This window comes from Xenopus laevis, chromosome 5S, assembly GCF_017654675.1.
Source record: "Xenopus laevis strain J_2021 chromosome 5S, Xenopus_laevis_v10.1, whole genome shotgun sequence".
NCBI classification, from domain to species: Eukaryota; Metazoa; Chordata; class Amphibia; order Anura; family Pipidae; genus Xenopus; species Xenopus laevis.
Genome location: NC_054380.1, coordinates 88,151,133 through 88,178,855, shown reverse-complemented (window position 1 = coordinate 88,178,855; position 27,723 = coordinate 88,151,133). Strand labels below are relative to the sequence as shown.

General features: G+C 35.2%; 1 protein-coding gene across 3 annotated transcripts in view; it reads right to left on the bottom strand.

Moving 5' to 3' along the window:
* dis3l2.S (DIS3-like exonuclease 2) overlaps positions 1-27,723 on the bottom strand; it is a 203,490-nt gene that overhangs the window by 86,757 nt on the left and 89,010 nt on the right. For all 3 annotated transcript variants that reach the window (XM_018265604.2, XM_018265606.2, XM_018265603.2), the window contains 4 exons: positions 23,618-23,715; positions 22,454-22,701; positions 15,942-16,115; positions 1,538-1,617 (listed from right to left, as the gene is read on the bottom strand). In XM_018265604.2, coding sequence (XP_018121093.1) covers positions 1,538-1,617; positions 15,942-16,115; positions 22,454-22,701; positions 23,618-23,715 — 600 coding nt within the window. The remainder of the gene's footprint in view (positions 1-1,537; positions 1,618-15,941; positions 16,116-22,453; positions 22,702-23,617; positions 23,716-27,723) is intronic.

Here is a 27,723-nt window from a genome sequence, read left to right as displayed (position 1 = left end):
ATATTGACTGGATGGTATTAGGTGCATTGAGTGAGAGTGCATTTTCACTATGTCTGATGTTGAAGTTCCTGGAATTATGTCAGCCCATATGGTTTAATGGACTAGATATGTCTTGCTCTGTCATCTTACGTAAAACCTCCCTCACATAGTGGGTAGCTTGTATGTAGTAGAAGTGTTGTCCGCAAAGAATCGGGTGTTTAGCGGATGCTTCTGCGTGTGTCATGATATTTAGTGTGCTAGTGAGTATGTCTCTTATGCAGTAGATGTCATTGTTTCGCCAGGTAGTGAATGTATTCGATAATAGACCACTTGGGAATTGTTTATTACCAGTCCAAGGTAGATATAGGGAAAGGGCTTGTGTGGTATTTCCTTTATGTCGGGCGTGTCTACAGGATTTGTAAGTGCCCATAAAGAGAGGCTTCGTTTTTTGGTTGTGTATGAGTTCATTAGGCGGGAGGTGGAGTAAGGGATTTAAGTATGTCGTTTCCATAAGCTCTATTTTTAGGTTAGGTTTGTTTATGAATAACAGGATGTTGTCTGCAATTGCTACTATTTTGTGTTGCACTCATCCTATGGTGAATCCTTGGAATGATTGGTTTTGTGCTAGGTGTCTAAGTAAGGGGGTCTAAGGCTATGTTGTAAAGGAGGGGGGGCAGTGGGCAGTTTTGACTGGTGCCTTTTTTGATTGGGATCATATCAGAATTTATGTTATTTACTGTGAGGAATGCGGTAGGGGAGTCATATAGATTGTGAGAGAGCTTCAGTAGTTGGTTGGATGTGAGTGGTATATTCTGTCGAATGCCTTTTCGGGATCTAGGTTTACCAATATTCCATGTTTGCGCTTTTCTTTGTGTTGTATGTATATATTGAAGCAAATATTTGGAGTATAGCTTTCACCGAGTGTCTCCCTTTTGTGAAACCTGTTTCGATTGGGGTTAAGATCCTAGGCAGAATCAGTTGTAATCTGTCAGCCATTATTTTTGTAACTATTTTCAAGTCTTGATTAAGGAGGGATATGGGGCGGTATGATTGTGGCTTTGTTGAGTCTCTGTAAAATTCAGCGCTTAGGCCATCTGGGCCAGGGGTTTTGCTTAATTTCAATGATTTAATTGTGTGTATGATTTCATTTTCTGTTATTGGGGCATCGAGTATATCTTGTTCCTCAACTGTCAGTTTAGGTAGATTAGCTTCCTGCATAAATTGAATGCTTTCTGATCATCTGGTTCTGCCGTGTAGAATTTTTGGAAGTATTGTGTCAATGTAATTTTTATTAAAAATTTGGTTACACAACTTGTCTAAATACTTATACTTATAAAAACTTATAAAAAGCAGCCAGTAGAACAGATCCAACATAATAAAGCTGGCAATGAACATAATGTATAAAATACATTATGCTGACAAATTTAAATAAGTGGTTTAACATCTTAAATCCCCTTGTAGGTTTCAGTCTTTTTACTACATGATATGATGTGGTTTGTAAAATTGTATACTATAGTGGATGGCTAGCAGAAGAATTTGTGGCACATTATAAGCTTACCATCTGGAAGAGGTTTGCATGATAAAGCATCATCCAGGTCCCTTGCAGTGGCAGGATCAATAGTGAAAATGCACTCATTCCTGTAAAGTAATCAATAAGGGACATTACATGTATGTGAAAAGAAATTCTGTAAACAAATAGACAGCAGTAAATCAAAAGTAAGTCTAAAATTAATATCTCCCACTACCTGGACTTGTGATAATGTTTTTAATGTTTAAAAGTTTTTATCTGATAGGTAAGGAATTGTGATCCAAGTAATAGAAATACTCCTTGTATGAACCCTCAGCATTCCAGACAATAGAATGCATACCTGTATCAGGCTTTGCATGAATTTGGAGGGTTTTATGCACCTTATACATGTTAAGTCATTGTTTGCTTTAGATTTGAGATCACTCTAAAATATAAAGCATAATATGCGTGCTTCTAGAAGGAATAACATCAAAGAGGCCCTGGATTCCATGAACAATTTCTTCGTTTTCAAATTTTTAAAGCATGGCCATGACAGTAACTTAACCAAAATGTTTTATTTTTTTAATTGTTGCTACTTAACAACTTGTCAATTGTCCACTGAATAAACGTCACCTTTTTTTTAAAAAAAAAACATTTACTGTAGTGGATTTTATTAGCTAACTACACATTCTCTATGCCTGTCTAGGGTTTTGGTTTTATAACTCACGTCAGCAGCTAAATCAGTATAGTGGTATCCATGTAACAAAAACAAAAATCAACTTGACATGTCAAAAAATTTCTGTACTAAAAATTAAACCTCAAGAAGTAACCTGTTGTGAGGGGAAAATGAATGTCAAAACAAATGTCAGCACAACTTTGTGTAAAATGTTCTCTGCCCAATGCACTAAAGTGCTGACAATGCCAAACAGTACTACCATTTCAGAGTCATTTACGCTGAATTACAGCATACAAAATAAGTGAGCAATAAAAATAGAAAATAAAAGCATATGGGGGTGCTGGCAGAAAGGCCAAGTAATGATGGTAAGGAATATGGTCCAGATTTCAGAGTTATCTGCTTTTGGCTTCAGCTAAAAGGAATATAATTCACCACTTAAAGGACATGTAAACCCTACATTCTCCTACCATGTACATAAATTGGGCACATCTATCGCACCCGAAACTCATCATTTGTACTGCATTTGTTCTGCTCACCGGCACCATCACTTTTTCCTAAAACAAATAGCTTTCCCGTGACTAGGGTTGCCACCTTTATCCTTTTTCCCTATTAATAACATTGGGCTCAACCATCATTTTTACCGGCCAGTCCAGTAAAATACTGGCCAGGTGGCAACCCTACCTATGAAACATCATCACCGATGAGAAGGTTGGGAGAAAAATAGGAGCAGACAGCTAGAGTAGCATTTCTTTGGGAACCAGCAATGGCATCTCTTCATTGGCGGATAGACTAGAGGGTGTGTTTAGCAATCTGAGTTGAGAAGAACTGAGCATGCTCAGTAGTCAACAGCTAAGTAAATTCCCAAGGGAGGGGGCAAAGTGGGTTAGAGGAGGAGAAGGAATCCCAAGTGATTTAGTTAATAACCAAAATAGCAGGTATTTAAAGATTTCAAAGAGGCTCTTTGTGGCGTGGGTTAAATGTCCTTTAAATAAAAAACATAGAAAATGAGAAGGTTGTATAAATACATACACTTCAGATGCTTACTTTAGTCTTCTCAATTCAAGACCACTTGTCATCTATGCAATGGACACAGCCCTGTTCATCCCATAGAAAGGTTAGATATACCTTTTTTTATATAATTTATAATTTTATATACCTTTTTTTATATAATTTGTCACATGAATAATGTTGCTGCTGAGGAAGAGCAGGAAGTGAAGTATGTCTTTTCTGCCTCATCTGCTAATGCACCATGCACTAGTGACATAGTACCTCTGTGGACCACACCAACACAGATTCATCTCCATGGGTTTACAATATTGGCATGGTTTATGTACTGAAGCTTGCCATAGTTCTTACAATTTTCAGACCATGTGTGGATTGTTCCAACATTTTCCATACAATGGCAATCAGTTGTTTAGGCAATTGGACAGGTTAGAAAATTCTGTTCAACGATAATATATCTGTATGTTTTGCCTATCAATCTGATGATATAAATGCGTGACTGTCCCTAGAATTTGTCAGACATAACTTTTGTACAATTGCTGTTACTGCCAGAACATCGTCTGATTTGTTTGTTTATTACTTTATTTAATCTGAATGGTTAGTGGCAGGTCGGAAGATTGGCGCATATGATTGTTGGATACAAGGCTAAAATTTGCATGTCTATGGACAGCTTTAGTCTTAGGTAAGGGATAGAATAGTTTATTTCGGGGGGGGGGGTTGTAATATAACCCTATAAAAGTACTTTAGAGTACAAAGACTATAAACATGCATTTATATAATGGTAGCTGGTTTTGATTTTTTTTTTTTTTTTTTTTTTTTTACAATGAGGTCATTTAAAAATTACCAGTTTTGAGATAAAAAGCTAGGCAAAATGTATTGCCTAGCTACCTGCTGCAAACAACTCAGCTATGTTGCTTATGTAGTTAGTAAATAGGTAGTTAGTCAAAACACCTGACTCATGCTGGAGAAAGTTCAGAAGACCACCTGAAACTCATTGAAATGCATGCCAAAACTAAAGAAAGATCATTTAGCACATTTATAGTGGTGTCTCTAATTTATGATGGGCCATATCTTGAATACAGCCCTCTGTGATGGACCCACCAAAAAGACCAAAAAAAATTTGGTTTCTGTAGGGAAGTCAAAGTGCAATAATGTATTGCATGCCACTATCCTAAATAGGTTGTTCATCTTTAATCTGGTGTAGAGGAATATATTCTAAACCAATTTGCAATTGGTTTTTATTTTTAATTTGTGGCTTTTGAGTAATTTTGCTTTTTATTAAGCAGCTCTCCCTTTTGTTATTTCAGCAGTCTGGTTGCTATGGTCAAAATTACCTTAACAACCATGCCTTGATTTGAAATAGAAGCTGGAACATGAAATGGCCTGAATAGAAATATAAGTAATAAAAAGTAGCAACAACATGTGTAGCCTTACAGAGCATTTGTTTTTTTAAATGGGGTAATGATCCCCATTTGAAAGCTGGAAAGAGTCAGAAGAAGACAAATAACTGAAAAAGAAACTACAAAAAAAAAATAAAGACTGAATGAAAAGTTTATTAGAATAAGCATTCTATTACATGCTAAAAACTTTACCTAACGGTAAACCACCCCTTTTTTAATAACAATCAATAGCCAAAAAAGTTTGATTAAAAAGGTATAATGTGCAGAAGATGAAAAAGAAATGCAAATCTGTTTCTTTCTAGATTACAGTCTGCAACAATTGCACTTCTGTTCTTTACTGGCCCCAGCTACTGGTAACATACAGAAATGTGAAATGGAAAAAGCTTGTTATTATCAAAGTTCTAGAAGCGTGACTATTCTGTTTAATTTATTTTAGGTATTTATTTTTTAATGAAGGAACACACCCTTGATTTCAATGGCTAGTCCAGTTCTAGGTAAAGTAACTGACAATGTCTTTTCTAATGTATTACTCTACTGGAATAACAAACTCTTAGAGATGAAGGTCCATGGTTGGGGTCTGTACAGCCAATTATAGGTACTTACACCCTGCTGTCAAAAGGAAATTAACACTAAACAGACATTTTTGTTCTTAAGAAATAAAATACTTGAATTAACTTCTATTAGTTAATTCATTTCAAACTTTTAGAAAACCAAAATCTTCTGCTACAAAATAACATAGATTGCAAAAGGGTAACCAGGAAAAAGGCAAATGGCTAGCCATGATAACACCTTGATGCTGAGACTTTCAGCTCTTTATTCCCAACATTTCTAACTACATGTCAGATGAGAAATGTTCCTAAATCAGTAAATTGACAAAGTTTAGCCAATTTTATCTTACTCCCAAGGGCGCATTCCATTGGCTAAATGCAAACCACTAGATTTATACAACCTATACATAAACATACACACAAAGACATAATATATTTTCAAGCTTGTAACTGCAAGTCTTTAGTGTGCCAAGACGAAATACTATGTGAATATACATTCTATACACAAACACGCACACACTCACATATATATATATATATATATATATATATATATATATATATATATATATATATATATATATATATATATATATATATATATATATATATATATATATATATATATATACACACACACATATACACACACAGTAAAACTTATTTCAAAAAAAGCAACAGCAATACCGTTGTGATACACTCATATAATTTCTCATGACATGGAAACTGGCTGGCTGAACTTCAAGTCTTTAAAAGTACCTAGGTCCAGCAACTCGGAAATGTCAGGATAAGTTAGGTGGAAATTACTATGATCTAAAAGGAGTAATGAGAAAAACAGTCTTCAGACTGTTAACACATCATCCAGCATCATCATCTGCTCAGTATTCGAGTGGAGCACTTACATAAGATATATATATATATATATATATATATATATATATATATATATATACACACATATATATATATATATATATATATATATATATATATATATATATATATCTATCTCATGTAAGATATATATATATATATGTATATATATATATATATATATATCTTACATGAGATAGATATATATATATATAGATATATATATATATATATATATATATATATATATATATATATATATATATATATATATCTCTCATGTAAGCAACTGCATTATGAACTGGTTAAATTTACAATATTCCAAAAATGTTAGTGAGGACGAAGTAGTAATATCAACAAGAGAAAATGTAGGCTACATAAATATATTTTCTCTCAAGGTGGCAAATTAACAATTAGCTTAATTTCATTGTTTTCACCTAGCAAAGCAACTTGAAAATTTCCACTTGTACACAATATCATGGAAAAGGTCCATGTTATGCTCAAGTGAAACGAAATTTCACATTCAGCTGTATACCCTGCACTCTGTGACACACCTTACCTCATGGTAGCTCTGCTTTAAAGCACAGGAACACCCCAATTATCATTTTGGAAAAGTACCCCTCCCCAATAATCTCCTTCCTCCAACCACACAACCCCCCCCCCCCCAGTGATTGCCCCTGCACTCACATATGAGCATTAAATGCTAAGTAGAAAAGCAGGATTGGCAGCTGACATTGCTGGCCCTACCTTATCTGGAGCTGTTGCATTCTGTGATATTTTAAAAGGAACTGTAACAGCAAAAAATTAAAGCGTTTCAAAGTAATGAAAATATAATGTACTGTTGCCCTGCACTGGTAAAACTGGTGTGATTGCTTCAGAAACAAGACTATAGTTCATATAAACAAGCTGCTGTGTAGCAATGCCAGATATTGAAAAAGGCTATATGGCACAGGTTAAATAGTGGATAACAGATAACTCAGTTCTACAGAGTATATCTGCTGTGTAACCTGAGCCTTTTCTCCTTTGAATAGCTGCCCCTTTGCAACACAGCAGCTAATTAATATAAACAATAATGTGTTTCTAAAGCAAACACAGCAGTTTTACCAGTGCAGGGCAAGAGCACAAGATATTTTCATTACTTTAAAACTTTCCTTTTTTGGTGTTACTGTTCCTTTAACGGCTGCAGGTCTATGCCCAATTTTGCCAATTTGCCTACTCCTACTTGCACACATATTGATATGTAGAACTTTTATTTATATAGTACTACTAGGATATGCAACCGTGCACAATTTTACATTATAGAGTATACACAGGGAGGACAGAAATGAAGTGCCATGTAGAGAGACAGTAAGGAGATTGATGCATTAAAGGAACAGTTCAGTGTGAAAATAAAAAACTAGATAAATAGATAGGCTGTGCAAAATAAAAAATGTTTCTAATATAGTTTGTTAGCCAAAAATGTAATGTATAAAGGCTGGAGTGACTGGATGTGTAACATATTAGCCAGAATACTACTTTTCAGCTCTTTAACTCTGAGCTAGTCAGCGACTTGAATGGGGGCCACATGTTACATATTTGTTCAGTAAGTTTGTAATTGATCCCCAGTATTCAGCTCAAATTCAAAAGCAACAGATATGACCCATGTGGCCCCCCCTTAAGTCTCTGATTGGTTACTGCCTGGTAACCAGGGTAACCAGTCAGTGTAAACCAAGAGAAACATTTTTTATTTTGCACAGTTTACCTAGTTTTTATTTTTACACTGAACAATTCCTTTAATATCATCTACAAATCTGCATGTCTGCATAGCTACTTATGATACATTTAAGGTGCAGTGCTTTTCAGTGCTAGGCAACATTGTATCTGCCACTTTTGAGATATGCTTTCTTTGTTCTAAAGTTATAGAATTCCGATTCAGCCAAATCCTAGTGATTGGCCAAAATGAATCAGACTTTTTGTCACACAAACTAAGAAGTGAAAAATTGTGTGCAGTTCTCTTTGTCCCTTCCTGTCACTAATTTGCATATGTAGATTAGGATTCAGATTCAGTTTAGCATTCAGCCAAATCTTTCATAAAGTATTGCACCAAATCCCAAAATAGTGGATTCGGTGCATCCCTATTTTGAATTAGATTCTGAAAATAACAGACCCCTTTATTTTAATCAGCAGAAATACTTTTTTTTTCTGGAAAATGGGTTAAAAAAAAAGATTTAAGAGAATCAAGATAAGCACTGTACTCTGTTCATAAAGAAAACCGTATAATCAAAGAGTAAGAAACTTACAAGGAAAAAAAATGTGAACAAGCCACTCAATGGTGGGTCTTATTTCTCGCTTACTTTGCATTAAGAGAGCTTAAAACTGAATTTAGTGTGAGGAAACCACCTGTTAATACAGTACTGAAAAGTAATACCCAGCAGGTTTGCTACAGCTAGCGTGTGAATATCCTTTGGTTTATTAACATAAGGCTTTATAATTTCCTCTGTTTCTTACCTCGTTCAGCCCAGATTTTAAGAGTGACCCCTTTCCCTCTGGGGGAAGACAGGACATTTATGAACCTTTGGCTTTGTCATGTACTTAGGTTGTCCTATATATAGCTTATTGATTTCTATTTTGGCAGTTGTGAAAGCTCCAGCTTTAATTTTACCTTCTGCCTCAGATTTCTCTTGAAAAAAAACATGAATACTAAGTCCTGCTCAGAATAGAAGTATTCACTGGAAAGAAGGAAGAAAAAAAATCATGGGAGAAAAAGCAACTGGAAAATTGAAAGAAAGCAAATGTTTATGTGCCAATTAATTTTTACAGTTCAGCGGTCCTTTAGAACTATTAGAGCCAGTGTTAAAGCTCAGAAACTGTAAAAAGTGTAAAAACGTGTAGAAGTAGAAAAAGTGGCTCCTATATTTGCATTTCTGGTCTTACAAAGGTTGGTGGCATATGAGTGGGTGGTTTTAACCTTTGAAAACGGAGATTACGGACATGTTCAACAGCTATGTAATTTTAGTTTAATAGCATAAATGGATTTACAGGTTGATATAAGAATACACAGTTACTTTCATTCAGATTGACAGATCAAAATCTACTTTAAAGTGAGACAGCTTTGAGATACAAAAATACCCATTTTTAAAGCACCCCCCTTCTTTCTCTAAAATCCTAACGCTTGTAATTTATTTCTCCCTTCTTTTTCCAATCTCTTTGGCAAAGTATGGCTTGGATGTGCTAGAAATTCTAGGGAGGTGTCAAGTTTTTTAGACTTCTGCCAATGGTTGGGTTTTCACACCCACAATCTGCTCCTCTCCCTTTCCAGATCTACTATTCTCTGTCATCTCAAGATGAATCAAACCTTCCTTTATGATCATATTTTCCTGGCTGCTGTTAATAGGAAGTACACAGATTATTTACAAAGGTTTCATCCTATTGATACCTCAATATCTCACCCACATCAAAGATTCTTGGTTGTTGCCATATGGTTAAGAAGAGTTCAATATTCATTACAGACATATAGATACTGGTATGGGATCTGTTATGCGGAAACCCTTTATACAGCCCATCTCATCCATATAATCTAAAAGTTTCCTTTTTCTCTGCAATAATAAGTCAGTACTTTGTACTTGATCCAAACAATGATATAATGAATTTTTATGAGAAGCAAAACCAGGTTTAACGTTCACAATTATGGAAAGATCCATTATCCAGAAAACCCCAAGTCCCGAGCATTCTGGATAACTGGTTTCATACCTGTAATTATTTAATGCAGTTTTATTTTGCCTTATTCATTCATTTTACCTGGGTGTTGGAGAACTAGCTAACTATTTACTTTAAAATGCTCTTAAAATTACTGTATGGCTATCAAGCTTTGTGCCAAGGTCTCAAAAACGTACTACTTAGTGGAATAAAAAGTTAACCAAATGTTTGAAATATATAGATATATATTGTCCTCAATATATATTGCATAGCAACACAGCTGTTGGTGCTGGAATGAAACTAAAATAAGCATTCTTCACAAAAAGAGCCTTGTAGAAACAACCCAGGAATAGAAAATAACATGGACAAGAGGCAGCAAATGGACTATAAATAGCATCTCTGTTTGCATAATATACCTCTATGTGGCACATATCAGAAAATAACGTAATCTATCATAACATGTCTTTGAATGCTATTTATAATTTTGCGATAAAAGTATTTGCCTGATGGTTGGCAATTTGACAATTACTTACAAAAACTGAAATATCAGCACAAAACGATCAACATGACCTATTGGCAACTTATGGGGGCCCATTTACTTAGCTCGAGTGAAGGAATAGAAGAAAAAAAACTTTGAATGTTTTTTTCGGCTACTTCGACCTTCGACTATAATTTCGAATCGAACGATTCGAACTAAAAAACGTTCGACTATTCGACCATTCGATAGTCGAAGTACTGTCTCTTTAAAAAAAACGTCGACCCCCTACTTCGCCACCTAAAACCTACCGAGGTGCCATTTTAGCCTATGGGGAAGGTCCCCATAGGCTTTCTAACAATTTCTAGGCCGAAGAAAAATCGTTCGATCGATGGATTAAAATCCGAATGATTCAAAGGATTTAATCGTTCGATCGAACGATTTCTCGTTCAATCAAACTATTTGCGGTAAATCCTTTGACTTCGATATTCGAAGTTGAAGGATTTACATTCGGCAGTCGAATAACCCTCTATATTTGACCCTATGTAAATCTGCCCCTTAATGTAGATTAATATTTTCAAAAGAACATTTTAGTGTCTGTATCACTTTAAGCATATTTATGGGGAGACTTGGGAAGTAGGTTTATTAGCGTTTCCATTTATTTTCTAATTTGTATGTAGCATGTATATATATTTTTAGTTTATTAAGCACTACTTATGGATGCAGCACTGTAGGGCAGGACAATAGCTTAATCAAACAAACAGGATTCAATGCAATAATAAATACAAAGAAAAATAGAAGGATATTAATGCTGCAAGTTACAGTGGTTGTGACTGTATAACAAGTGCCAGAACTGGGTCAAAAGTAATGCAAGTGCTTCAAAAGGTAATATTTGAGCTCATTTTTGAAAAGACGGAGAGAAGATCCTCTCTGGAAGAATTCGGGGAAAGCATTACAAATGTAAGGGGCAGCAAGAGAGAAAGGTAGTAGTCTAGACAGGGTAAGATGAGAGCATGAATGAGGGTCTTAACTGTTTCTTATAAAAGGAAAGGATGGATTTTAGCAATACTGTGTAGAAATAGGCGACAGGTTTTGATGGTGGTGTTAACATTTTCAGAGGAGAGGGAGAAGTCACATATTACCCCAGCCAAAGTGCTGAGTTGACATGGTTAATAAGCATGCTATCAGAAGAAATAGCAAAGGGGAAACAAGGACACGGTTTAGGTGGAAAGATGATTGGTTCAGTTTTTGTTAGGTTTTCTTTGAGGTAGTGTTGATTCATCCAGTTGGACATTGCTAAGTGGCAGTTAGAGACCTTAGTCTTATTTTCAGTTGTTAAGGGATTGATAAATATTATTGGCTTTAAATATCATTTATATGCTGATTTCCAAATGAGTGGATACAAAGGCAGAGTGTAGGAGGAACAGGCCATGTACAGAGCCTTGCAGCATCCCTACATTAAGTAGAAAGGTAAGAAGAAAGCCAGGATGCAGCCTGATTATTGATACCAAGAGAATGCAGAATTTGTATAATGTACACAAGAAGACTGCAGTCCTCAGCATCCTGCCTTCTCCACCGTGTGGTGTCCCAGGGCTTGGAAAAATCTACAGATTTCTTTGGGACAGCTCCACCTCTATACCTTCCTTTTCCGATCTTTTACTCATGAATTGCTGGCATCCCCAAGTGCAAGACAACTTATCTTCTCCTTTAAAGGGGTTATAAATCCCAAAATACATGTTCTACTTAAAAAAAAATCCCATTTTTACTTTAGCTAATGAAAAAGAAACCTATCCCCACTATACTTTAAAAAAAATGTATACCGTTTTATAAGAAACCTGACTGTATGCAGTGAAATTCTCCCTTCGTTTTACTTGCTTTGACTGCTTTAATTAGGAAACTTCAGATGGTCCCTAACTGCTCTCCAGGGAAATAATCATACTTTCAAACGGCAGGGGGGAGTTCACCCTACTTCCCTGACCGCAAGCAGCTTTGTTTGTTTCCCTGTAGAAAAGCCAGCGAACATGTAGAGATTCATATCTGCAGCATTTACAGCAAGTAAATGAAAGGAGAATTTCACTGCATAAAGCCAGCTTTCTTATAAAAACTGTACAGATTTTTAATTGAAGTATATTTAAATTTTAATTTGTGAGGATATTACATTTGAATTTTACCAAACTTAAATGTTTGCTTATTTACAAAATTTCAATCCGAAAAAAATGTAATTGAAGAAAACCACAAAAAGAAACTGTAATGTAAAAAAATTTGTTATTATACTCATTATTTTCAATTGGTCTTCAAAGTCAAAAAAAATTCTTACATTTTGCCTAGTCAATTCTTATTCACTACATAACATTGCAAACTTTTAGATGACAAAGTTTTACATTGGAGTTTTACATTTTTTTTGTGCTTAATAAATATCAGCCATTTTGGGTAAAAAAAAATTAGAATCTCAGTGAAAATTTGAATTTGAACATTGTTAATTACAGGTGATCAACTTGGCCTTGAGATTGTGTTCTTTGGTGGCTGTTATTGCTTTTGATGGTTTTTAACAAATAGAGTTTTTAACTGCAAATAAATTGTGGAATTTTACAGATGTAGGTGCAGTGATATAAAGTTTTACTGATTATATTTAGCATAGTTTAATAAGTACAATTACAGGCAAATATACAACAGCTTGTGGCACTCACTGAAATACAGGTATGGGAACTGTTATCTAGAATGCTCAGGACCTGGGGCTTTTCTGGATATACCTTAATTCTACTAGAAAATCATGCAAACATTAAAAAACCCAAAAAGCGGTTTTGCTTCCATTATGGTTTAAACATATCTCAGTATGGATCAAGTACAAGGTACTGTTTTATCATTACAGGGAGAAATAATGTTTAATGTTCATTAATTGCATTAAAAGAAGTCTATGTGAGACAGCCTTAATGTAATTTGGAACTTTCTGGATAACAGGTTCCAGATAACAAATCCCATATCTATGTGAACATTTGGAATAAAACAAAAACATTTTGTTTTCTTCATTTTTATATAATGAGTAAAATAAAATGTGCTTTCTTTCTAAAGTGTTATTTAAACACAATACAAAACATAGAAATGGCAACTCCATGTGGTTATTGAGAAATTTGCTGCTCCTTACTGTACAGAACCTGCCTGTGTACACACTATAACAATGAAGTTCAGCAATGGCAATGGATTAGTGGTTTCATCAATGTGAAGAAAGACAAACTTGAGCTAAAAATAGGAATAGATAGAAATAAAACAAAGCAACAATTATTGATCGTGAAGCTAACACTTGCTGTCCTGTTGCCAGTAGAATAAAATTGGAATAAAAACATCCTTTTCAGTTAAACAATTACAAGATCAAGTGGATCGATCAGTGTGTGACTGTGATGATCAATGTTTACTAAGTAACTTCAAGCTGGCCGTTCACAACCGGTAAATCGATGCACCATTATATATAATCTTTATAATATTTTCCGAGGTCACTACATTTTAGTTGAAACTGCTTTAATATTTTTTGTTGTTGTTGTTCTTAATTCCATTCAGCAAAAAAGTAGAACAGAATTTGATTCCTCATTTGAGCTGCATCAATCCAAGAGTTTGGTCAAATTTAGTATAAATGAAATGACGCAATGGTGCAGATATATCAAAGTGTACATTTAGAACTCACCACAGAAAAACTCACCCAAGCTCTATTTATACCTATGGGATTTTTAGAATCATATCAATGGAGTTCACCATTTTCATAAATATGCTTTTAAAATCCCATAGGAATGAATAGAAAGTGAGTGAGTTCTACATTCATATTTTGATAAATCTACCGCCAAAATATCAACGTTCAGAGTTTTTGAACCCTTATTCTGCAGGTATTAATAAATAAATCTGAAATACAGATTGACCGTGCACTAACCAATTCCAACACGCAACAAAGAAGAGAAGGGAGAGAATTATCAATAATGTTCTTGGAGACGTTTCAATAAATATAAAAAAGTTTTCCAGTGCAGCAAACTCATTAAACAGGAATACAGCAGTGTTGATATACAGCTAGAATGAAGATGACACAGGACTGTTTCAACTGTTTAGAGTAAGAAATTCCTTGGTATTCTAATGAGGGCTTTGCTTGTTCACCAATATGAAATTACCTGCCTGGCTAAACTTTTAGAAGTACAGATTATAGTACAAAAAATGAAGATCCAAAACAGCAGAAAGACAAACTCTGCTCTTTGACTAGATTTGTTTAGCTAATTTTTTTAACGTTTTAGCCATATACATTTGCACAATACATTCTTTTTGCAGAAAATGACTAAAATGCATGTATTTAAAGTTTACCATAGGAATATATTGTGAAAATATATCAAATAAGGCTAGTTTTTCTTATCATTTGCTGGCTAAAAATTTCTCAACTTCAAAAATAATGAAATTGCTATATTAAATATATTAAAAACCTTTTTTTCTGGTACAGGTATGGTATCTATTATCTAGAACCATACATCTTCTATAAAACATTTAAACATTCGAAAATGTGGCACAATTATGGATTAAAGCAGCTTAATTAGGATAAAGTAAAGGTGTTTTATTGGTATAGAAAATATATATTTTTTAAAAAAAATTGGAATTCTTTGTTTACAATGGATGGTGGGAGATGACCTCACAATTATGAACTTTCATTTAACAGATTTCTGGAAAAGAGATCCATGTACTACATTATAGTACACTTAACATATTAATCCTCCTCATAGTCACACACTTTTTAAAATATAAATATCCTTCATTTATATTCTTCATAAAATTCTTATATAATATTACCAATTCCCTGGCTATTGTATGCTCCTATTAAAAAGTTTTGAGTATTCCATTATCCCCAAGCTAGAATAAATGCTGCATCTGAGTCTTTTATACAGAAGTGAAGAACAGTCTTTGGGAATATGGATCCAAATAGATTTTGTTGTATTTTACAGATTATATATTAAGTTGTCTGTTTTTTTAAAACGGACTATATACTGACAAAAGTGCAACATACAACAGGTATGGGACCGGTTATCCAGAATGCTCTGCACCTGGGGTTTTCCGCATAAGAGGTCTTTCCATAATTCTGATCTCCACACCTTAGGTCAACTAAAATATTGTATAATCATTAATTAAACCCAATAGGAGTATTTTCACTTCAATAAGGATTCATTATATATGTGTTATTATTACAGAGAAAAGGATATCATTTTTCAAAATCTGATTTATATTGTATCCTATACACCTGTATAAGAGAAATGTGGCTATTATATAAAACAACTCCAGAAACCATCCACCAACATTACTTTATCCCCAGATTTCAGGATAAAGTGGAATTCTATTTTAACAGGGCATACAACAGAACCTTGATTTCATGTTTCCAGTGGATGGAGTCAAAATGACTAAAATGTAGGGGAAAAAATATTCAACTTGCCTGTATGGGGCTGCAAAAAAACAGCGTCAATTTCAGGAAACCATAAAATGTGGGTTCTACTGCATTTCCCTCTAAAGTAAAACACTAGTAGACAGACCACTGCACAAAGTTGTTGAAGTCTATAGAGAATGATGCTTAACAAAACAGGCAAACAAAAAGGAAGATTATGGGCATATGTATATATGTATGCAAAATAAAACAAAAAAAACACTAATTACATAAATTATTAGCCGAGTATATACATTATAATTATTTTTATATATCTGTATCCCTATTATTCATCTTAAATATAGAAGTCTTACAAATCATAAGATAACCCTATTTAAATGTTAAAAAAAGGATGTCACTTAGGCTACTTACCTTAAGTCTTTTCTCTTCTGGAACTCCTCCTGGGGTATAGACCATGGAAGGTTCTGTGGCAGGCACTGCAAAACCTTATTAGGGAAATCTGAAAAATCTACACCATACTCCATTAATATTCCCTCTGTTTCAGGTTCAATTTCTCCAGCCTGCCCGAGACTTTTCATTAATTTCCTGGGAAGAAAAAGGAAGAAATTCACATTGTAAAAAAATAAATGGACAGGTAAGCTAACACAGGGCTTAAATTATAGTATTTATACATAGATTCCCATATTTATTCACTAACACCTCTTTGTGAATGTTAGCAAGGTTAGAGTTTCAATTCATGCTATTTATGATATTTGCATCTTTTGAGTGTTTTACACTAACACAAGGAAACAGTTTGGAGTAAAATTAAAGAAAAAAACATGCAATGATGTTACTATTATCCCCCTTAGTTTATTCAAATGAATGCATAACTGCTAGGGTAACTTGGACCCTAGCAACAATTGAAAATAAAATAATAAATAGCTAAATAACAAAAACCAGTGTGGATAAAAGTTCTTGTGTGTGGGGGTGAGGTTGAGGGGGAAAGCATTTCTGTTTTTTATACACATAGGCTTTTTATGAACATATTTAGAGAGTCACACATTTGCCACAATGGCTGTGCAGTGTGGTTGTTTTCACAAATCTGTATGGTCATCATTTGAGATCTCAACACAGGCAGCAAGCACTCTAGCCTACTGAACTCCGGCTTAGTTGACAAAGGCAAGTTGAAACCTAGGGTGGCTCATTATTCTTATTGGCACATGTATGGGATCATCAGTTAAGGTTTCCATGAAAAGTGACAGCATATATCTTCCTGACTGGTCCAATATTATTAAACAATAAAAAAATGCCCAGTACAGCTTTACGATATGTTATTATAGCAGTAATTTATCAAGCAATATACAGTTTTTTTTTAGTAAACCAAGTCCTTGGTTTGGATGTTAAGAAATGCTTATGAACTAGACAAAATAATAGATAAAGTTCACCCATTTAAAAACATAACTGATTATAAAGTCCAAAAAGACTTGAAGCCTCATTGCTGAAACCACTGCAACATATTAACTCATGTAAAAGAAGGACTGAAAGGGAAACCAGATAGCAGTTAATGGGACAACATCAAGCAAAAACAAGCAAGCATATACAAAAGAAGAATATTAACTGCGCATTGGAAAGTAAACTTACAGTGATATTATACAACATGGAGTACCATACTAATTTGTATGCTCTATTTTTGCTGATCATCATTGCTCATCAAATAAGAGGAAATCTTGCTGTCACTTCCATTCTACAATCTTTTTATCTGTTATATCTTTTTATGTACAGTATATTAGCTTTCTCTCCTGTTGCTCCAGTATACATTTTTATCTTTAGATAATTTAATTAATGTGGAGCTGTATTAATTACAGCTATTATACAGTCATATGAAAAAGTTTGGGAACCCCTCTTAATTCTTTGGAGTTTTGTTTATCATTGGCTGAGCTTTCAAAGTAGCAACTTCCTTTCAATATATAACACGCCTTATGGAAACAGTAGTATTTCAGCAGTGACAAAGTTTATTGGATCAACAGAAAATATGCAATATGCATCATAACAAAATTGGACAGGTGCATAAATTTAGGCACCCCAACAGAGAAGTTACATCAATACTTAGTTGAGCCTCCTTTTGCAAATGTAACAGCCTCTAGACGCCTCCTATAGCCTTTGAGGAGTGTCTGGATTCTGGATGGTGGTATTTTTGACCATTCGACCATATAAATTCTCTCCAGTTTAGTTAAATTTGATGGCTGCCGAGCATGAACAGCCTGCTTGAAATCATCCCATAGATTTTAAATAATATTCAAGCCGGGGGACTATGATGGCCATTCCAGAATATTGTACTTCTCCCTCTGCATCTTTTGGTTTCAGATATTTTGAGAGTTGCTTTGAAGATCCCATGCTGTCACTTTTCAGAGGAGAGTGAAACAGAAGCACATATGCAATTGGCCACCTTTAATAAATTTTCTCATCATTGGACACACCTGCCTATGAAGTTCAAGGCTTAACGAGCTAATCCAACCAATTTGGTGTTGCCAGTAATCAGTATTGAGCAGTTACATGCATTCAAATTAGCAAAATTACAAGGGTGCCCAAATTTTTGCACAGCCAGTTTTCCACATTTAATTTTGTACAACTGAATACTGCTTCACTAAAAATCCTTGTTCAGAAAACACCCCAGTACTCAGATGTTCCTGGGAAATAAAAGACCTACCACGGTTATCTTTTTTGTTGAAGGTGGAGTAAATTATTATGTGTAGGCTGAGAGGGGTATCCAAACTTTTTCATATGACTGATTATGGGTTACCTGAGAAGTAGCAGATACAATCTGCAGGTAGCATTTACTAGTCAAATGTTTGGTTGCTATGGGTTACTAGATGCGCGAAAATGACATTACCCAGAGATCAAGCAAACTGCATAATGTCAAGCTGAGGTAAGTTTATGGAACTAGTTGCAGCTTATCCATCGGTCTTGGATCTGTATCCCTGCTAGGTTACAAAAACAAAAGCATGGACAGCATATTTCCATGACTTCCAAGAATACATCTGATATGTGATTTATTCCCTTTTCAATTTGCCTGGGAGGAGATAAAATGGTAAAATGCTGAAGTAAATTACATCCCAAGAAGAACATTCTGAGTAATGATCTAATGTAATGTAATCTTCATTCCCACATCTAACTTTCATTTGGATACATCTCATATCTCTTACCATACCCCACATGTTAAAAACTAGAGTACTCCTTATGTACCACATCAGGATATATTTACTAATGCGCTGTATAGCATACATACCGATAAACTTGATGTATTCAGATTTAGGAACCTTTAAAGAACAATTTCTTATTTTAGAATGACATTATATCCTAGCAATAATAACCTACTGGCTGAACGGGAATGACAATTTGACTGTGGTTTGTATATTAGGTGCTTATGTGCTGTTAGAATTGTTACTTAATTGGACAAATGACTGGTCATTTCTATCATCAAACATATTTAAGGGGCCAAAGACTTTGGATAATGTGTTTGTTTCTGATTACGTGAGCCCTATTCAATTCTATCAAAAAAAGCAATTGACTCTTGATAAAATAAACTGATTATAATTTGTTGGATGGATGTGTTGAAACTATCCAGGATATTACATCACAAATGTTTTCATAAATATAATTGTATCCTTGTTCTTAGCACCTAGTAAGAAGCAAAGCCAATTTATACATGAAAAAATTAGCAATTGTTTACCTACAACGCCCAGCACCTAACCACAGGCTTTAGATGTCAAGTAACGCAATGATTTACATTTCAGCAACAACAAAAGGGACACATATTGCATAACCATGCATCTCTATTGCATTTACTTTTACCATATGCTTGTTTTCTGATAAAATGTCCTTTCCTGTGATTTTTTAATTAAGACTCATATAACTCATATAAAACACATGTAGCTACTTCTCTTTGATATCAATCTAATAATGGGCATATTTAATTATTAGAAAAGTACATTCAGTTTCTTGTCTGGAATAATATTCCTAATAGTAAGCATATCATTTCAAGCGAAAAGGCATCTGGAATCAGTATGCTCTAAGTTAGTCAAGTTTTGTTCAATGGTGTAACTAAAGGCTTGCAAGTTGCAAGGCACTACCTTTGAAACCGATCCCCTCCCCTAAATCACTGTGGGGCTTGCTGGACATCAGTGGATTCAGGCCACAGAGAAATAGGTATCTAGGTGTGCCCTATCGTGGAAGTGTGCCCAGTGCAGTTGCAAACCCTACTAATTAACAGCCTTTTTATTTTTTATTATTTTTCAAAAGTCAGTAACGATCAGGTAACTTTAGATCCAAAGTCCACTAAATTTGATCAGAGGCTGTAATATTCTGCCAGATTCGCAATTGATCGACTGCTAAAATGCTATTAAAGAATGGTATGTGAGTAAATTCATTAAAGAAATTAATTTAAACCTGTTGGATTTTTATATGAAGTGAATATGAACTTTGCAAATAAACCATAGTGGTTAGGGTGAGAATGACCAAACAGAAGCCAACAACTCAACACATACTTCGAAAGCCTTCTTATAGAGGACCCATCACCACAGTCAAGTAAAAATAAACAAATTATATAAAAGATTTAAATCTTGTTACCTTTGTGGGAAAGTGATCAAAGAAATGTATAAAAAAGGGGAGTTTTCTCTTTACATTCTGCATAGTGGGAGCTGTAAGCATCAAGGGAATTGCTAAGCAGAGAATACTACAAACTTACCACTGCCTTAAAACCACAAATGAGAGGCTTTAATCATCACTTAAAGAATAATGGGCAGAGACATGCAAATGACTCTTAAATGTTCCTATAGCCAATTATGCATCCTGAACCTCTGGTTACATAGCACAGATACAGCCTAATAATTGAAAGCCATTTATTCTTGAAAGTCTGGTTTGTCTGTGTTAGTCTCCTTACATCACATCAATGCAAGATGTTGGAACATGGCTTCTGAGAGTGCTGGACTTGGGACAGCAATGAAGCAAAGAAACCATTATTGTTAGGGTGAGAAGTGCTAAAAAGTGCCAAGAGCCAAGCGGTTGTCCCCTTTTAAATTAACTTTTAGCATCATGTTGAAAATCGAAGACAATTTTTAACTGGTTTTCATTTACATTTTTTGTGTTTTTTAATTATTCAGCTTTTTGTTTAGGAGCTCTCCAGTTTGGACCCTATCAAACAGATAGCTACTAAAATTACAATCACACATGTCACCATTTTTTGTAAGTGACAGTCAATCTGGAGGTGGATCAACTGGGTAAGGGGAAAACAAACAGTAGGTGTATCAGGGGAGTGTGGGGGGTTTTATTCAATCAATCAATATTGCTTGAACTATATAAACAATGTTTTCCTATGGGATCAATCTGAATTAGATCTATACAGAAAACCTTGAGTAAATATGTTGATTTCACTTATAAAAAAAGAAGTGAGCCTGGTCCTTAGTCTTGAATGATTCCACACTCAATACAATATGTTACAAGAAAAAAATGTCAGATCTATAATTTCTAGCATGAAACCGTAAAATATTGTGCCAATTTTGTGTAGATAGTTTTAACAGCTTTATTGCGACTATGGATACCCACAAATTGGCATTTATATAGAGGACAGCTTGCAGCTAGCAAGCGGAATGATTGCAAGATGAGATTGGGTCCCATGGTAAATCTGTAAAACAGGAAACAAAATGAGAAGAAAGTTCCCAGGTGATTTCTTTCTTTTTTTGTTGTTGTATACAACTGAGTAATAGTGGAGCTGAAAGAAATCAGCCAATTGAGCATACAAACAAAAACAAAAAAATAATAACTAAGTCAGTTACTTAAGGGCCTATGGTAAGATGAAATGTTATGTAAACAACATGTGCTTGCAACAATGTCTGCACAGTCATGAAGCAAAAAAGTAAAATGATTCAATAACTGTTTTTCGAAGAGGCACTTTCAAAAGCTTAAATGTGCCCCCACAAGTCAATAAGGCATGAATATAATTAATTCACCATCATTATTCATAATTCAGAGCACTACGAGTGGAGCCATCTGCTAAGATTTTAAAGTTCATTACATTGCATCAAAAGAATCATGAGATAAATACACACTAAAAAACTGATTATAAGGTTAAAAGCAGTACAAAATTTAGTGTGTTTCAAACTCCAAATGAACCTGTTAGAGCCACAGCTATAAACCTCCAGTGATTTCAGTAAAGCGTGATTCTCATTCAGTTTAAACATTGTTTTTTGAGGTTTATTAGCCGCACCCAGGGTGCTTCCTCTGTCCAACCTTTAACCCAGAAATTATATGCACGTCGGATCCATTTTCTCTTTCTAATCATCATCAGAATTATTATTCTTTCCTCTCTTCTCATATTCTCAATCTGCAGCTGTGACAGACATGTCAGTCTCTTTTTAGGATCACAAGACATTGCCTCCATCCAAAAGAGCTGATTACTAACTTCTGTTCACTTTCCCAGCTCCATGGCTTTAAAATAGACCAGATTTCCACAAATACACACTGAGCAATTTCTAGCAAATGTAGGATACTGTGAGAATTATGTAGCAATACAAGTAAAGTTTCCACTTTTGCAACATTAATTAAAACATGGTTATAGCACCTAAAACAGTAGGCAAAACTGCTTGTTTAAAGCTATGGGTGGGATGCTGGGAGCCATGAGTGTTACTAAATTTTAATGGGATATATATATTTTATTGGGAATGTGCCTTAAAAATACACGGGTTGTAATCCTATATTGAGGTTATAACCTGTTATTTACTGTGAGAATAACTAACCAGGATTCGGTACCGTACAAATTTGTGAAAATATGGCTACTATATTGGAAGGCAGGAGCAAATAATGGATTTCTTCTACAATGACCACTGCTATGCTCACACATTTCAAAACATGATTTCTGAAGATTATTCTTTTCTAATGGCATTACTTACCCCTCAGCAAAGTTGCTGTCCTCTCTCCAGGCTGTGATACTGCAGATAAATAGGGTGCAAGCATAGGTTTCTGGGTGGACTGAAAAGTCGTGAGGACAATCCCCAAGAGGGACATGTATGCGGGGAAGTCTGTGGTCCACAGGAGAAAACAAAGCACGCTTCCTTGCTAAGTCACTACTCTTGTCAAACAAAGGTTTAATAAAACCAGTCGCTGCTCTCGAATGTTTTTTCTCCAGTATGTAAACTACCTGAAAATACATTGTGAAAAGCATTCATTGTCTGCTAAACAAGAAATACCATTAACAAAATGATATTTGATCTGAATTAGATACATACAATTAGGGTTGTTGGGGTTCGATTCAGGGGATCACTCAAATATGTGTACATTTCATAACAGGAAGACATTTACTAACTTGGATTCACCAATGCACAGATTTATAAAAAAAAAATGTATAGATCTTGTTACAGAGGTGGAATTACAAAAAAATATCAGCAGATTTTATGGTTGCCCTGATATAAAGGTATACTCTGCATATTGTGGAAATATAAATACAAAACAAAGCAGAACACTATCCATTGTATCATATACTGCAGCATTAACCATGACTGTGCAGAAAGTTTCTGTGATGAGGTGCATCCAGCGGTACCGTTTCCAGCAACAGATTCCTAGGCGAGCCTGTTCAATCTTGTTTTATAAAACATTCAGATGAAAACTTTATTCTTCAAAACGAAGCACAGGAATGTGTTACAATTAAATACAATTAAAAATACATGTTACATTAAAAGCAAACCATGGTCCCAATCCCATATAAAAGTCTTAGGAAAAAAACAGTATATTTAACAGTTTTATATGCTGCTGGACCATCAGTTCAATTCAGTTTCTATAGCAATTTCATGGAACCAAAGCAGCTGCAGTTTCTCTGTGCAAACCAACTAAACCAATCACTGCTTTGTGTGCCTTGAGATTTTCGGCAACCAATAGGTGCCTGTGAGATATTAGCCAGTTGTCTACAAGAACATTTACAGATGGGTCTGCTCAAGATTCACAGGGTGCTAATAATTTAGAAAAACAAAAATCATGATGCCTTTGTCATTATCACAACATAAGCTTATTATACATGTGCTGAAAATATTTTTATTGCTACATTATTATAAACACGATACCTTTGCGGTTTTCTGAAAGCAGTCATCCGACAAACTTCTGGGATCCTCTTGCTTAGGCAAAGCGTTTTCTTCTATTTCATTTGCTTTATCCCCAATTGCTGAAAATGAAAATTTTTTGGTTAGTCATATGATTAAAAGCAAAATCTCCATGTGTTTAATTGAAGTGTTGCTCAGTATTCTAAGATATCTGATGAAAAAAAAGTAACCATTTAACTTGAGATTGCACCGATTATGCACCTCTAAGGCTACAGTCACACTGGGCTGATTCTCAGTCTGTGGATAAACGCAAGCTGAGAATCAGCCCCTAGACTTGAAGAAGCGCTCCTCTGTGTGTACTCCCAGACACACAGCATTGGCCCAGGTGCAGGCACATGGAGCGGATTTTGGTGCCAAATGCAGACTCACACATTTTAGTGCGGAAATCTGCACCTGGGCCAAAGCAGTGGGTCTGAGTTCAGACACATAAGAGCACTAGCGTAGGGTCTGATTTAAAGATATACAACATGTGCACAAAAATATGAAAACCACAAGGAAAAAAATAATAGCTTTTATAATCACATGGAGGATGGAAGAGGGATTGGGGGAGTGAAGAACTTCTGATCTTCAGCCCAATAATAAATAAGGAGTAAAGTATTAAAAACAAATGGATCAGATGTTGGGGAAACAAGATACGATAGGGAAAATAATACAGGTATGAGACCTGTAATCCAAAATGCTCGGGACCTGGGGTTTTCCGGATAATGGATCTTTTCGTAAATCATACTTTCAGTCTAACTACAAAAACTTGTAAACAATAAATAAACCGATTGGGCTGGTTCTGCTTCCAGTAAGGATTCTATTTTATTTTAAGGATCTTAATTTGAATCAAGTAAAAGGCACTGTTTTATTATTACATTAAAAAGGAAAATGTTTCTTTAAAGGATAAGTACACCTTTAAAATAAGTGAATGTAAAATTTATGAGGGTGCTATTCTAAGCAGTTTTGTAATTTACATTCATTATTTATTTTGCTTTAATTCCAAGATATTAAGGGATACATGTACTGTTAATATGAATGAATTTTGTTACAACAGCGCCACCTGCTGGTCAGTTTCCCACCAGTCTGACCACTAAGTAGTCAAGGAAGTTGTCAGGAGAAAGAAAGAGGCTGCTCTGATGTTCTTCTGCTTAGGAATAAAATTAGAAACCTTTCTCAAACCTTTCCTAAGCAGAAGAACATCAGAGCAGCCTCTTTCTTTTTCCTGACAACTTCCTTGACTACTTGGTGGTCAGACTGGTGAGAAAATGGCCAAAAAGGGTTATACGTGATTAACAGAACCATAATATGAAGGAGTTGGCAAAGGAATTATCTAATCTCTGCCATGGTAATGTGGGGTTGACAAATAAAGCAGCAACCCATAGGCATAGATTGAAAAATGTGGGCCCTTGTGGGAAGACCAAACAACATTGTTTAGTTAAATTGCCAGTCCCAGAGGTTACTAAGGCATATAAAGAACTGCTAGCATATTTTACATATTTTATCATAGATATGACACTAGTAGGCACCAGGTGCAAGAGAAATAGGGCTGTTGAGCTAAAAAGCTTAGGCACAAAAAATAGGCAGCTCTATTATGGGAACCCAGCAAGGTGATCCAATTGATAGACGCTCTTGGTATGAATGGGTGCAGAAGCCCCTGCACAATTAACTGAGCAACACCCAAGTCAATAGGCATGGGTGCCTACTTTTACAATAATACAGAGGTTCAAACAATAGCAATTAACTGTATAAAAGGCACAGACATTTAGATACAAATATTTACATATTACAGCTCAAAATGTCACAATAAAGGATGCAGTGATAACTGTTCATTTCATTTAAGCCATTGTGTACCAAAGTATATCCATTTGCATTCCATTTGGAGAATTACCTGTCCCCTTGATCTACAACCATGCATCTCAAAACAAACAGTGACCGTTGCTTCAGGAAATGTCTGGCTACAGGATTATCCAATATTCCTTTCTCCTTAGCCCCCCCGACTGAACTCTTGACAGTTGGCCATGCGTACATTGACCTGAAATAATGAACTTCATGCTTGTGGTCAAGTCAATGCTATGAACAACGCTAAAAATAAGTATGCCCTCATGGCGAATTTTATCATATAAAAACTGAAAAACTGGCTTATCTAATAAAAAAATCATATTGGAATACAATAAAGCTAGTGCTGGGTAGAGAGTGTAGGTGATGGTTAAACTACAGCTGGGGAAGAACGACCAAAATCAAAAAAAGGTTTCCACAGATATAAGGTTGTTCTGAAAAGCCAACAGGCACATTTCTTACCAAAAGGTTCTTCGGTCAGTAAAGAAGAGCCTGAAAGTGGTTGAGCAGCCTGTCATTTACTTGGATTGAATCAACCTGCCAATAGCACTGCCAGAGGGGTTTTGGAAAGAAAACATGCAAATGAACGTAAAAGTAAGTGGCAGACTGTACCATACCTCCCAACATTTTGGAAATAGAAAGAGGGACAAAAAGTTTTGGAGCGTGTAGCATGGCAAATTTGACCACGCCTATTTTTGTGACCATGCCCCCTAATTACCATGTTAACTTTGCAAAATTTGGCAGGTTATGAAAGTTTGACCACATTTCTGTTTTTAATGGTTATTAAAGTTTTGCTAATGAAGGTGAATTGCCCTTTAGCTGCAAGTCAGTTTCCCCAAGAGACCTGCTTATCTTACATTGTTACAAAGGCATCCAAGCATCTATTCTGGGTTCTCTGCCAAAAGCCAATTAAGTTACAAACTTTATCTTTTTCTGGCTGTTCAGTGCAGGAGATCAAAGAGAAAGTCGGGACCATCCGGGACTGCGGGTTAAGCTGTCAAGATCGGAACTGTCCCACGAAAAATGGGACAGTTGGGAGGTATGCTGTACTGCCATATTTGGGCACTCCAGCGTGCATTTCAATAGATTTTTTAAAGTTGCCATCTTTTCTTGAATTGGACTATGGACAGGGGGCAGCACCAGTGACAACAGAGGTGGGGCTGATGATACGGCCAGTGATGTGAATGGTCGGGTCAGTGACATGATGGTCTGTGATAGCACAAATTGCTCAGGAAGCAGAGGACAGGCATGGCTGTTTTTCAGACTTTGGAAAACCAAGCAGGTATTTTGAAACCAGACAGCGGGTTTAAAAAACTGGTTCAAAACTGGTGGCAACTGCTGGCAACCCTATTCGATTTCTGCACAGCACGCATGCGCAAAATGATGACGCACATGGAATCCAAAGCCAGCGACATCGTCGCAAAGATCCGTTATCCAGAAAACCCCAGGTCCTGAGCATTCTGGATATCGGCTCCCATACCTGTATATAAATACAATGGTCTCTGGTTCAAGGGAATAAACTAGGTTATAGTATTATAAACATGAAAGTGTTGATCATTGACTGACTTTTACATATTACATTTTAAATAAATTATTAGGGTGTAACCTCCATGATTCCCATGAAAATGCTTTGTACAAAATTAAATAAACAAATTCTTCGGCCCCTAGCTGATTCACAGATTTACAGATTTACGCCAGTTTATGTCCACAGTCATTCTCTAACCACTGAATTGGCTGCTCTCCTGGTCAGTGCACTCACTATTTACTATACGATTTACTATACTAATACGCTGTATTTAAAGTGCTTTAATAATGTATCACTCTTTCCATATAAAGAAGACAGTCTATTCATTTGTTTATTGCCCCTTTGCTATTTATTTTTGTGTTATTAAAACACAAAATACATATACAGCAGCAGTATCCATCATATAAAAGCAACACCACATAATTGTAAGAAATTCCTTTAGCACGAAGACTACGGTGTAATTAAAAGCATTAGACTACCTAATGTTTTTAATACTGAACATTCCAATGGGTGACATATTGTGGTGCAGGTTATTCACACTGCAAAAATTTTCTTTTAGGAGCATTATTTAAGTAACTTCTATTTGTTTTCTTCACATTAGACTAGTGCCATAATGCTTTTTGTATTAATAAAGACAGTGCACTGAAGAGATCTGAAAGGCGTCTGTAGAAAGATGTATTTTCATTTATGCTAGTTGAATAAAGTGGCTTCTATACACATAATTATT